Source organism: Malaclemys terrapin, chromosome 8, assembly GCF_027887155.1.
Source record: "Malaclemys terrapin pileata isolate rMalTer1 chromosome 8, rMalTer1.hap1, whole genome shotgun sequence".
Taxonomy (NCBI): Eukaryota; Metazoa; Chordata; order Testudines; family Emydidae; genus Malaclemys; species Malaclemys terrapin.
In genome coordinates, this window is record NC_071512.1 from 105962645 (window position 1) to 105976757 (window position 14113).

General features: G+C 52.4%; 1 protein-coding gene across 2 annotated transcripts in view; it reads left to right on the plus strand.

Annotated features, from left to right (window-relative positions):
* PIK3R3 (phosphoinositide-3-kinase regulatory subunit 3) overlaps positions 1-14113 on the plus strand; it is a 319548-nt gene that overhangs the window by 166246 nt on the left and 139189 nt on the right. For both annotated transcript variants that reach the window (XM_054038177.1, XM_054038176.1), the window contains exons 6-7: positions 3830-4031; positions 5933-6018. In XM_054038177.1, coding sequence (XP_053894152.1) covers positions 3830-4031; positions 5933-6018 — 288 coding nt within the window. The remainder of the gene's footprint in view (positions 1-3829; positions 4032-5932; positions 6019-14113) is intronic.

Sequence of the window (14113 nt, forward strand, 5' to 3'; positions counted from 1 at the left end):
TAATTAGAGCCCTCCAGTGTCCTTGACGCCACCCTTCCTCGGGCCAACAGTCGCTTTCCTTTCCAAATATAGAGGCTTCGGTTATTAATTTAGCTCCTGCCTTTTTAACTCCCACTCCAGTTTCAGACGAGCTGCAAAGCCACATGGGCATGGGTTGTCGAGCCAGCTGAGCTCACCTACCCGCCTGGCATCGCCCTGTGCTTCGCCCAGTTCTAATACCCACGGAGAGACGTGTTGGGCAGTGTTGCCTTGTGATTAGACAAGGGGACTGGAAGGCAGGACTCCTGGGTTCTCTCTCTCTTAGGTGCTTTTCCATCCCTATAGTGGATTTAGCCTCAGCCCCCTAGTAATAGAGGGCTGTTAGTACAGAGAGGAAACTGAGGCACGGAGAGGCTAAGGTTGTGTGATGGACCAGAGACTTGAGTCCAAGCCTTTTAAGTCCTACACCAGTGCCCTAACCTCTGGCGCGTCTAATCCTGACTTTTCCACTGAGCAGAGCGAGGTCAAATTTTTCAAAGTGGCCACTAATTTGGGGTTCCTTGATTTTTTGGGGTGCGTGATTTGAGACACCCCAAAGCAGTGACTATGTCTGAAAATGTGACCTCTCCGGGACTGGTCCCACCTTGCCCTGCGGGCTGCGCGGTCACTGACGCCGTTCTTTGCGCAGGGCGCAAGTGCTGAGACAAGCTGCCAGGCAGTGGAGAACCAGGCTGATTTAACTGAGTTCCTGACTGAGCTGTTGTCTGTCATGGAATTCAAGTTACTGTCCAGATTTTCAAAGCTCCGACCTGTGTCCTCGGTCAGGGCCCCGTGTTCATTTGGACTTCATGGCTTCGTGCTATGCATACAGCAGCATCACAATTTGATGACATGTATCGGTGACCTGAAGTATAATCACCTCTGAATCTTAACCTCCCTTAAAGGAGACCTGCAAAGGAAAAAGAAAGAGCTTTGTGTCTCTTTTTTTTTTATTTCTTTCTGATCTATACAGAAAGCCTGAAAGGGTTGTTTTTCTGCTGTTATTTTTTTAACCTAAGAAACAGCAGGAATATCAGATCTGTTCTCGCTTGGCTTTGCTGGAGAACTCCTTGGAGACGCAGGCGAGGAATAGAGCTTCTAATTGAAAAGGAAGAGGCATTTGGATTTTTGTCAAAGACGTCCTTTCTCCAAAGGGTTCGTTAAATATTGGAATTAAATAGGACTCTATTAGTTTGAAAAGTGGGATGACATTTTTGAGAAAACGTTCATGAAAAATTCATTTTTTTTTCTGTTCAAACTGAATTTTCTCCTGCCAGCTACAGAGCTGGTAAAAATGTGCCAACATTTTTGTGATGTTTTTCTGTCCTTTTTAGGCCCAAACGTTGAAATTTTCCCACTGGCAGAAGTGTTGATAGAAACCATATAAAAACCCTCGAGTCTGAAACAATCACAGTAGCACAGCCTCCGAAGACATAATTCTCCTCCCAGCGCCAGTCATCCGGAGAGATTCAGCGTAGCCAAAAACAGGAGTTCTAATGCAAGCGGAAAACCAACATATTTTACCACCCCAGACCTTTCTAGCCCGCTTCACGTAGCACAAAGAAGCAAAAATAAAGGTCACTCACCCATTTTCCCCCCTTAGCAGGTTACCGTAAAAAAAAATCCTACACTCTGAAACTGCCCCGGTCCCCTTTGGCACAATGATTCCTCTTCGTCCCCTGACGTACCCTCTGAGTGACTTACTAGCACCCACACGCTTCCCTTATTCACCTGTCAGGTATAGATCATAGTCAGCCAGGAAACTCAAAACTAAATTGCCAGCACGCGTACCACATAAATCCTCCCCAAGCCCCACTGACAGAGGCAATTTCACTTTTATAAACTATAGCGCACAAATCCTTCTCCGTATAGGTGTAAGGGCCAATCCTGGGCAAAATCCACTGTGGGTTATTACAGCTTGCCTGCTTAAATTCCCCTGCAGCTTCAGTTGTATATGGAATTCTTCATTTCCTGTCCGAAACTGCTGAGTCACTGTTTGCTGTTAAACAGCTGCCATGTTCCACCCTAGAGGCGGCTGCATTTCAGAGGTTCCTCTGTACAGTCGGTAAAGTGCTTTGAAATCATGCCGATTGAAAGAGAATGTATTTGCAAGTGGCCAGAATCTGCTCTCTGTTACTCCAGGGGGAATTTAGACTCATTGTGCTGAGGTCAGTGGAGCGAGTCTAGAATTACTAGAAATCAGTGTTTGCCCTGTAGCATTTCAGCCTGTTAATGACCCAGTATGATGCGGGGGAGATGTGCTTCCTATGTCCGAAGGCTGGGTCCATCTGCGCTCGAGCCCCAGGGTGGGACCAAGGAGGGGGACACACACATGATTATTCATGCAGGGATCTTAAAATGGCGTAAGACTCAATCCTTTGGTTTAAAGAACTCTCTCGGCAACCCCTGCATGATGATTCTCTATTTCTGGCCTAAATAACCTTCGGCAATAAAAGGGAAGGGGAGAGATACCAAATTTGCAGGGAGCACACCTCACCTTGGCACTAAAACGAGGAACACAGGAGGCAAAGTTGGGGGTGAAGTTACGGTTATTGCAAGCACACTTTTATAAACACACCCTGCCTTGTGAAGCAGTCTTTTTGGAAGAGAAGAGCAGCAAGTTTAGACCTCTAGGGGTTACCTAAGGAAGCTCCCCGTCCCCAGGATCAGCCACTTGTGGAACCAGTGAGACTTGGTCCTCCAGTGGCCAGAAGGGCTGGGAGCAGGCAGGGTCCAATCAGGGCCCAGCAGGCCAGATTAAAAAGAACTGGTTGCTTCTTTCAAAGGCCAGTTCTGGGTGAAGCTGTGATAGGAAAGGACAAGTCTCTCTGTCTTAACACAAGACACCTGCCCTGGTCAGGAGCCTCACGCAGACCGTATTTTGGTTGGCTCAACAAAGGACTATTGGTTTATGTTCCGATCTTTAGCACCCAGGTGGCCAGTTTGAGTTGTGTCCATGTGGCACAGCCTAGCTCAGGTGAGCTCATGAAATATCCTTACGGGCATGGGGGTAAACCAGGGAACAGCCACTGGGGATGCCTGCAGCAGCGGTTCCCAGGGTGGCACATAAAGGGTGCGCTACAAAGAATTAGCAACATGCCAGGTAGGCTCAGTTCTGAGGGGCTGGGACATGAAGCAGCAGCCGGGAAGTTGCAGGGGCTTGGGGGGAGGGTAGAGGCGGAGCGATGTGTGTTACAGTTGCTGCGAAGGGGCTAGGGACTCTTGGGTAGATAAAACCCTGGCTGTTTCCCAGGGTGGGCACATCACCAGCGCCACGTGGACATTTGGCCAGGCAGCTGTAGAATGCAGCTGCTCTGACAGGGTGAAATTCACCGCTGGGCAAAGGGGCCATCACAACATCCAGGAACCACTCGAGCCCTGAGGGCTGGTGCTGGCAGAGGGGCGACCCTCACCCGCAGTACGGTCAGCCGCTGTGACAATCAACCCAGCGGGCTCAGGCTACGCTGTGATTCTCTGACACGGGCACAAGTTAAAAGGCTCATCCTCTTCAAACAGGATCTTGTTAGTTCACGTTCACACTGTCTACGCGGGGCAGTGCAGCCCTTTGGTGCACGATGCCGTTCACTCCTCTATAGTCTGAACTGTAGGGCCATGTAGACAAGACCTGAGTTTGCTAAACCCCTGATCTGTAGCGTGGAGAGAAATGAGGCTGGCCGATGGGAGGAGAAGGGAAATAAATCTCACCTGAGTGGCCTGGGTGACAAACTTTTCCCCAGCTCCCCGGGCTTGGTGCTGGGATGCTCTGCCCTGGGCTAAAAGCTTCCTTCCCTTTTGCTCTCCTCTCCCACAGAAACCCAGAGCCTGGAAGAGTGCGGCCAGCGGGTGAAGATGGTCCTGGAGTCGCCCACCCTCCCCCAGCAGCACGGCCTCCTCCTGCAGCACCTCACCAGCCATTTCTGCAAAGTGGGTCAGAACGGCAGCAAAAGCCACCTCACCCCCCGGGCCCTGGGGGAGCTCTTCGGCGACGTGCTCTTCCGCCCACCTGCATCAAGGTGAGCTGGCTTTGAGACGTGCCTGGTTCTTGTTATAACATATGGACAGCGCCTAGCAGCGGGGGTGGGGACTATAATCTCAGCTGGGCTGCGAGGTGCTGTTGTAACCCACTGACGAGTGGGTCTGACAGAGCCCCTTCTGCGCCGGATCAGCACACGATATGAGTCTGTTACAGCAGGAGTTCTCAACCTTTTTCTTTCTGAGGCCCCCCCCAGCATACTATAAAAACTCCAGGGCCCAGCAGGAGGGGGCCTTGGTGTTCCTGGCTTCAGTCACGGGGTTGGAGGAGGCAGGAGATTCGAGGCTTTAGCCCTGCAGAGCTCAGGGCTTCAGCTGCAGAAGGGTGGTGGAGCTTGGGGTGCTGGACCTCAGCCACCATGCAGGGGAGGGCTGGGGCTTCAGATGCGGGGTAGGGGGACTTGGGGGTCCGGGTTTCTGTCCTGCAGGGGCCCGGGGGCTCAGGGTTTTAGACCCACGGGGGAGCACCAGGGCCTCAGCCCCACAGCTCCGTTCCTGGCTTCAGTCCCGCGGGGGGCACCCAGGCTCAGGCTCCTCACGACTGTGCTCCGGTTTCAGCCCCATGGGGGTGCCGGGGCTCAGGGCCCCGAGCCTTAGCTGCGGGGCCCCATGGCCCCCTGAAACCAGCTCATGTTTGCAAAGCTTGGCATTGGCCCTTCATGAACACTTGTTACACACCTTTGGTCATTTTGTGGGTTACGGCCTCCCAGTTTTTACCAGCCATAAGGTCAAGCAACAGGGAGGAGGGGGCAGAGAGGAGTGAGCGGGAGGCAGGGCCTCGGAGGAAGAGGCAGCACTGGGGCGGGGCTTCAGGGGAAGAGGCGGCATGGGGGCGGGGCCTCGGGGGAAGAGGTGGCACAGAGGCGGGGCCTCGGGGGAAGAGGTGGCACTTGAGGCGGGGTGTCAGGGGGAAGAGGCGGCACAGGGGCGGGGCCTCGGGGGAAGAGGTGGCACTTGGGGCGGGGAGTCGGGGGGAAGAGGTGGCACAGGGGCGGGGACTCGGAGGAAAAAGCGGCACAGGGCCTCGGGGGAAAAGGCAGTGTGGGAGGCGGAGCTTCAGGGGAAGAGGCGGCACAGGGGCTCAGGAAGAAAGGGCATTGCAAGGGCAGGGCCTCGGGGGAAGAGGCAGCACAGGGGTGGGGACTCAGGGGGAAGAGGCGGTGAGGGAGGTGGAGCCTCAGAGGAAGAGGTGGTGCGGGAGGCGGGGCCTCGGAGGAAGAGGCAGTGCAGGGGCGGGGCCTCAGGAAGAGGCGGGGCCTCGGGAGAAGAGGCGGCACAGGGGCTCAGGAAGAAGGGGCAGTGCGAGGGCAGGGCCTCGGGGAAAATGGGCAGTGCGAGGACAGGGGCTTGGGGAGAAGCCAGGAGCAGGACCTCGGGGGGGGCGGGGAAGAGGGCGTGGGGGAGGGCACAGTTCAGGCTCCGGTGGCCCCCTCACTTGTAGGGAGCTTCCAGCACCCCTGAATATAACCCGTTTGGGAGCTGTAATTTCAAGCCCCTCGGGATTGCGGCAGGAATAGAAGAAAGTGAAAGGACAAATAGAAAGTTCCGCTGACCCCTGTGGGTCCAGACCCAGGGAAGCAGCGTGAGGCGATGGCAACACAAGCGTTGTGGCTACTAACATCACAGCCCCCCAGGAACAAGGCATTGAGACGTGTGGTGCCTTCCGATGAACTCTTTAAAGGCCCCGCTCCTCCTCAGGAAGAACGCTCACGGCCCATTCCCTTGTCTGGAGAACATTTGTATCTCCAAGTGGTGTCACTCTCCTGTCAGGTCTTCAGAGCCCCGTGCCTTGCCGGTCCCACAGGCCATATCCATAACCAGTAGGCTCTGACTGTCCCTTCTCAGAGCTCTCTCCTCACCGTCCACCCCTCTCTCTTCACAGCACGGAGGTGAACTCAGAACACCACGCGAAGATCATCGAGGCTCTCATCGTGGCCGGCGGCGTGGCCAAGATGCAAGCTGCACCCGGTAGGAAACTATGTGGAAACGCGGGGCGAGGTGGGGAATAGCAGGGCTTTGATTGCAGCGGGCACGTGGCGACGGAGCACGATGCTTGCGGAATCCATCGGGGAATGAAAGTAAAGGAGTCCCAGCCCGTACCCACCTCTCGGCCTGTGCTTCTCTAGCTGCTGGGACGGAGAAACAGGATTCTCTGGGCCTTGTGCAGATTAATTCTGGTCATTATCAGTTGCATACGTGGATGGAGACGGCTGTTTCATGCTCAGAGGTGACCTTCCTAGAACTTATTGAGGTGCTTCAAAAGCAGATGAGGCCGTGACTTAACCAACTTCAGCTTAAGGGAGTGTTGGTGATATTAGCAAAGGAGGGGCTTAGTCTCCAGAGAGTTCCTCACCAGACATCGGCTATTCCCTGCCTGCCTTGGTGATCAAGGTGCCCCTCTGGCAATTTGGAAGGCGGTCACCCTGCCCGGGGCGGAGACAGGAGATCCAAGGCTTCCTCTCCTCTCTGTCTTTGTGCATGGTAGGTCGGTCGTTAGCATCTGACTGGCAGCACGGCTGGGCCTGGCGCTGGCAGCTGGGGATTTTTTAATTGCTCTTCAGGGAATGGCAGAGCTGATGTTCCCGGAATGTTGTTGGGGAGGGTTGACTTTGAAAGGTGCCTAGCACATGAGGGAAGGGGAAGTTGTTTGCATGCTCTGCTATATTGTCCAGCAGTCTGGCTCACAGGAGGTTTATTTTCTGTGCTCTTGGTCTTGACGCGTCTGCTCTTGCTTGCACGTTTCATCTGACGTGCAGAGATAAGTGAGGTCACAATAAGGCAGGGGCCACAGGCTCTGGACTAAGGTTGTTTCTACAAGGGATCTCTCCAGACATGATCCGAAGGGCCTCCTGCCTTTACCGTTGAGCCATTTAGAGGAGAGGTTTTCTGTCACATGCATCCAACAAATCGGTTTTAGCTCTGAAGACAGAGTTGAGATTACAAAAGCTCGCTGGCTCTGGGCTAGAGGAATATAGTCGATTTTTCTAACGTTCATCCTCTTCTCGTGATAATAATGGATTTCAAAGGGGCAGTTGGTGTCCACGACTTGTCTGTAATGTCTGTCCCTTTAGAAAGCTCGTCGTGAGTTTCCTACACTCCTTGATGTTGCCTGTGTTTCTAAATTGCATGGAGGGTTCATTTCTGGGGCATTCAGGTACAGCCCGCTAGAAATTCTGTGGCAGCATCACTTAATTTTTTTTTAATGGAGGAATCAATGAAATGTATGGAATTAAAGTAGACATGCTCACAATGGAGTTTATTTTTCTATTCAATTCAGCTGAATTTAGGTCGCCATCAGATTTTCAGTGCCCAACCTACTGACGACGTTTGTATTGACATGACCGCGCATAATTGAGCAGGTTGTGCCTTTTGGTGGGATGGAAAGACACTGTCCAATCTGAATCCTCTTGTCAGTTTTGTTGCTTAATATATGGCTTATTCTTAAATCACCAGAAACATCTTCAGAGATTGTGATGAGTTTGTATGTTACAGATTTTAAAAAATTAATAACAGTAAAGTAAATGGGCACTTATATCTTGGGCTAGATTCATTGGAGAATCAAAACCATCCTCAAGAAAATTATGTGCCGTTGACGAGTAGGATATATGGAGAAAACAGTTACAAACTATAGATACAATCCGGCTTCCCCACAACTTGAGTTCTCACTCTGTTTCCTTTGTTTACCAGTCTCCACACCCTGTTTGGGCTCTGTACACCACACAGAGCCATCTAGAGGCTGAATAATATACTGCAGGTAAACCTAATATTACGACCACTGAGAAGCTTAGGGCTGCACTCAATTTGCTGCACTCAATTTGGAAGACTCACAAGTGCAAGCAAAACACTTTGCCAGTTAGCTCCAAGTGTAGACCAAGGATGGAGTGAAAACATGGTTGTGAATAGAACTGGTTGATTGATAGTCAAGAGACTGGCGAATAGATACTCATTAATCACCTTGGAGAGTTTGGTTGGTTGGGTTTGTGTGAGTTGTGTTGCTAAATTTTCACTGGAATTTAGATCACCACTTGCTTATTCAAATATTCCTAGATCCCAAAACTTCTCCCTATTTTAACACAATTCATCTCTAATTTTTATCTACTGTAAAAATGTGGTGTTTGTGATCCATCATTCATTATCTTCTTGGTTTTGGGTTGTTGTTTTTTTAAGTTTGACAACCAATCAGGGAGCAGAATCTGTGCCTTGTGATTTCGGTGACCAATCACACCCCAAGAATAACGGCCAGGCTCAATGAACAACTCACAGGCTGTTATTTAGATTTGTAGGCCTTAAGGCTCCGGGGCTGGAGCACCCACGGGGAAAAGCTCCCTGCCCCAGCTCACCTCCACCTCCGCTCCACCTCCTCCCCTGAGCGTGCCGCTTTTTCCCCCTAGCTCCCAGCGCTTCCCAGGTCTTTCCCCTCCTCTGTCACTTCCAACTATAGGTCCCCAGCTTATAGTAAAATTCTTGTTGTTAGTCCCTAAGTGCATGACTTGCACTTTGCACTATTCAATGTCATCCCATTACTCCAGTTTTCAAGGTCCCCCAGATCTTCTTGTATGATATTCCGGTCCTCCTCCCTATTGGTAATGGCAATTGGCCAGGCTTGTATCCATGCTGGTCTCAGAACGCTCCAACTCCAGTCCAGATGCTCTCTTGCAACACAGCGCACCTGCTGGGCTGGCCGTTGAAGGCTATCATTCATACATCAGCTTGCACCTATCCCAGGCATGCTGCTGGAAGCATGCCCCTATGCTACCGTGCACTCCAGCACCTCCACCTGCTCCAACAACCCCATGGTTTCATCTGGGATTTCCTTTGCAGGCTCTGCAGTGCTACGAAGCACCCCGTGAGCCAACGCACGGCCTGGCACCCCAGTTTCTCATTGCTCTGTCTGCGTCTGTGTGTACATGGAAGGGGACGGCTCACCGGAGCCAGCGAACCTTTGCGCTCACCTACCAGAAGTGCTCAATCACTGCAGAATGGCAAGCGACAGAGGGGAGGGAAGAGGAGGAATGTGGCTAGGAATTCTTGGGTGGCTGCATTTTTCCACTTGTATCTTAAGAGCCCTGTACTTCTCCCTCTCCCTTTTTTAATGGGATGCGTTGGCTGCTGGGCGCCAGGGTGGAGTTTTGCAGCCGGTGCTGGCACCGGCAGCATTGGCCAGTGCGCTACGGGCATGCACTTTCTCACAGCCTCAAATGCTGCCTCGGGGACCGTTGACAACAAAAGCGCTGTTGAGGAGAACGCCTGTGAGGGCAGGCAGGGAGCAGCAGGTTCAGTGGCGCTGCCTTTTCAGGCAGGAACAGAAAGCGAAGAGTGGAAGGGGAACGTGCTGCTCAGCGGGTTACGGAGTCCTACCTTGAGGCCACCAGTTGCGAGCCAGACCTGTGCTGTTAGTGTCCAGACGTTGTTGCCTTCTGGTGGCCCATGTGGAATTGATTGGCAATGTCCGTCTCTTCTCTTGGGCCAAGTGTTCGCATTTTAAGGGGGACAGAGGAGCACAGGGACTATCCCATCTCTAACTAGCGCCACAACGGGTCCCTTCCTTGTCAGCCTGGATGAGCCAAGGAGGCTGACTTCCCTCCTCCCACCTGGAAGAGGCCCAGGGTTGAGGCAGATGGGCGGGGTGTCAGGGGGCTGTTTGCGCTCTCAGAGCTGGCGTAAGTGCTGGATGTTCACACACACAATCCAGTAGCTTTTCCTGATTCAGGCAGAGCTGGAGTCCCCCCCCGTAACTGGGGTGACCAGGAATTCCCAGGCTCTTTAAGCCACGGGAACAGATCATACCCCTGGAGAGCCGACCCTCCCTATCAAGGGATCCAAACAGGATAGACTAAAAATGCTGGGCATTACAGACCTGCACCATCCTTGGCAGGTTGGACACCTCCAATTTACAGCCCTGCCCCCTGCCTTTAGGAACATCTGGGGAAACAGACTTGCTTAGCCAGGGCTAATGCAAACCATCTTCTACATTGATGAGTCTGATGAGGCATCTCCGCCTCGGCAGAGGGGCTGCAGATTTCAGTGGCTACCACTTTGACTGTCCCTGGAAACGTCCCTCTCTAAGCCAGCTGGATTCCGGATGAGATGATGGCTCGGGAATCTCATCGCTGTAGCTCGGGGGAGTCCCCATTAGTCCTCTGTCTTGGAAAGCGAGTTACCGAGATGCCGGACAGGCAGGGACCTGGGTGTCCTTCCTCCCTGCTTTTCTCAGCTGTTGCTTGGGAAAGCGCAGCCCTCGGTGGTGCTGCTGTCCTGGTGTTCATCTGCGTTACCCCTCCGACGTCGCTGAGGGCTCAGTGCCTGTGGCTCCGAGTGCGGGTCTGCAGTGCTTAATTGAATCACTCGTGCTGACGATTGATAGCCCCGCGGAGAAAATCCAATAGCAGCCGTTAATCAAAATGCTGTGACAAGGGTAACAAATGGGAGAGCCTGGATGAAGAGCTGAAAATTCATTCCAAATTGGATCAAGAACTCCATCCGCCGGGCAGAGAACCAGACGAGAGTCGCGTGCTAACCCAGAAGCATGTGTGTACACACACATATGCACACACGCTCTCTCCTCCTGTCTTGGATGTTATCCACAACTGCACGACTACTCATGTTTACTGCCTATCCCCCGCTGAGTGGGGTGTGGTAAATAGCGCCCTGGTGTGACAGGTGGTGGCAGGGGAGAAGTACAGCTGGCTGGAGATGGCCCGTCGCAGCGCACACATTTCAGATGCTGACTTGGTGCCTGCACTTGGAGCCCAGCTCTTGTCACAGTCCGCTGCTTGCTCCCAGCTGCAGGGGTTCCCCTTGTAGCTCGCACTTTCAGTGCAGAGGGTCCTGCGTGTGATCTCTGCTGAGGCCTCCCGGCACTGCCGTTACGTGGCTGGTTTGGTGACCCAAAGCTGCAGGGGTAGGAGCTGTCGGGTGAGCTTTCCCGGAGCGATCGCAGTCTGGAATGCCTCAGGTCACGCCGCGCTTCCGTTGACGCCATCTCCTGGCTGTTCTGCACGCCCTAGATGCCAGAAGTCCCCTAAACCGCAGCGTTCTTGGAGTGCTGAAAGGCTCGGGTGGTGGTCCAGTGGGTAAGGCCCTAACTAGGACTAGGGAGACCTACAGTCAATTCTCAGCTCCACCACAGGCTTCTTGTGTGACCTTGGGCAAGTCACTTGGCCTCTCTGTGCCTCAGTTTCCCCATATGTACAATGAGGACAATAGCTCTGCCCTACCTCACAGGGGTGTAGCGATACATTAAGAATTGTGAGGTGCTTAGATATTGGGGTGATGGGGACCAGATAAGTACCAGAGCCAGAAGCAAATGCTGGCAGATATTTCAGGGATCACATGGGAAAGGCGCGTTCCAAGCTCATCAGGATTTTAGTGGGCAAAGGATTAACTGACATCTCCAACAGCTGCTGGCAAGAACCCTAGAACCATGGGGAGTTAGTGCTAAGAGAGACCTCTTTTGTCCTATGTTGTCCTGTCCGTCTTTGCACCCCAGCCAGTGCGGATCACTGCCCAAATTATAGCAGGCTAGGTGCGATGACCCCAACGCTGGAAAGGCCCTGCTGCTGGGAACCCAGTCCACAGTCTGTCCTGCTAAGCTGTATTTCAACCTAAATTTTCCATTGCCCATTTTAATCCCATTTCTACCAGTGACACTTCCTTGCATCACCTTCTGCATTCCTCTCCCTCTCTGGAATACCTCTAGATACTGCTCATCTCCCCTCCTAGTAATGGGGTGCCAAGCGACACATGGCTATTTCCTTGAATAATGCTTCAGAAATCAGCCCCCCCGAGCCACTTCATCATATTTATTACTCTCCCTCGAATTCTCTCCAGTCAACTCGTCGACATCGGTATGCGTCTCTTCCGTTCACTTCACCACATGTTAGGAAATAACAGCTTGATCTCCTCACTAAGTCTGGTCTAGGATGAACTCAGTAACACACCGGAACAATTAACTCCTCCTTCCTAACTATGATCCTTCGGTTTGATTACCTCGTAGGGGGGCAAAAGGGCCGAATGGTTAAGGCAGAGACCAAGGAGTCAGGACTCCTGGGTTCTGTTCCCACCTCTGGGAGGGCAGGGCCGGCTTTAGGCCGATTCCCCCGAATCGGGCCCCGCGCCCTAAAGAAGAGCGCCTAACTTTTTAATTTTTACTCACCCGGCGGCGGTCAAGGGCTTCGGTGGCATTTCAGCGGCGGGTCCGTCACTCGCTCCAGGTCTTCAGCAGCATTTCGGCGGCGGGACCTTCAATGCCACGGAAGTCCTGGAGCGAGTGAAGGACGTGCCGCCGAAGACCCGGACCGCCGCCGGGTATTCGATTCGGGCCCCGAGGTTCCCAAAGCCGGCCCTGTGGGAGAGCGTGTGGTCTAATGGGAGAGGACTAGGAGTCAGGACTCCTGGGTTCTGTTCCCAGCTCTCGTAGGGCGTGTGGTCTAATGGGAGAGGACTTGGAGTCACGACTCCTGGGTTCTAAGCCCACATCTTCCACTGACTCACTACACAGCGTTGACCTTTAACCTCTCTGTTTATATCTAGAAAGCAGGAAGTTATTATTCTTCTCTCCTCACATTAGGGGCTTGTGGGCCCTAATGAAATGTTTGGAAAGCACTTGGAGCGCTGTGGATGAAAGGGGCTATATAAAGTACTGAGCATTATTATTGGATTCCAAGAGTCCGTAGCCACCGTGTACATCTCCTCTCCCCTCTTCGCCCCGTGTGCACTTTTCTTTTCTTTTCTTTTGGGGGGGGAATTGTAGCTTATAATTAGACATGCAACATCGCTATAAATACCCTGCAATAACATGGCGGGTGGGATGCAAATAGCACATGAATAGGAGTCACTAGTTGACACCGAGGAAACCATAAAGTGTGACTTCATTCTGACTCAAGCATAAATATACCTCCCGTGAGTTCCTGTGGTTTGGGGGATTGGAGAGGAGAGGTGCAGGTCACTGGCTGAGCAGGGAGCAGCAGCTTTTGCTGAGGGATTTTATCCAAGAAGGGGGACATTTCAAGCCAGATTTCCCTGTTGTGAGTGTGAGCATCTGCTGGGATTTGAGCCGCGCTTCTCTAGGCAAATGGCGCTAAGAGGAGAAGTGACATACGGGGAGGAACTGAAGGGCACTGTGACTCCAGGAGGCAGATGCTGCTGCTTAAATAATGACTCAGCAAAAATGTGACAACGGAAACATTTGGATTTGGAAATGCCTCCACAGTGCCTTGTGGGCGGTGTCGTTTGCGCACTTCATGCTCCTGTCCTTCTTTGGAGGCTGGGCCTTCTGGCCAGGCTACATCTCCCATATTTCAGGTTTGGGCTGAAACATTTTGGTTTGGGGGCGTTCGGTTGTTCCTTGAGAAAGCGACGCTTTTCACCGAATGCAGACCCTTTGCCCAGAAAACCATAATTTCGGTCAACACCCATCTTTGATGGAAAAGTTTCTACCTGTTTTGGTTTTTACCTTGAGGTAGCTAGCCAAAATCAGTCTCAGGTGGGGTCTATAGGGTTGAGCCTACATCGAGGTAAAGTCAAGGAAAGACTTCCCTGGGCCCAGTCAGCCATGTCATACCTTCCCCATCGCTCACTGTTGCTACATGTGTATAATCGGGGAAGACACAAAGACAAAAACCCCTTTCGATATGATGAAGAGTTAAGAGCAGCCCCCCTCCCCTTTCATTGGATAGGCAGCTTGACTCCCACAGCTAATATGCCATAAAACCATACGATGCACTGCCATGACCACACAAATACTAATGAGCACCACAATTATGGAAGCCCAACCCCAAAAGATATAGACCCCTCCCACCTCAGTTAAACTTATCTCGCTTCTTCAAGCACCTACGACAAAGCTGCTACATCAGCAAAAAGTATCTGTTGTTATTTAATGGCCGGGGGAATCCGCAGGACTCCAACAGCGATGGCACATTTCTAATCCACTCACTTGCAAATTCTAGCGCGTAGACATGACATTACATAAGAATGACCAGACTGGGTCAGATCAAAGGTCCATCTAGCCCAGTATCCTGTCTTCAGACAGTGGCCAGTGCCAGGTGCCCCAGAGGGAATGAAC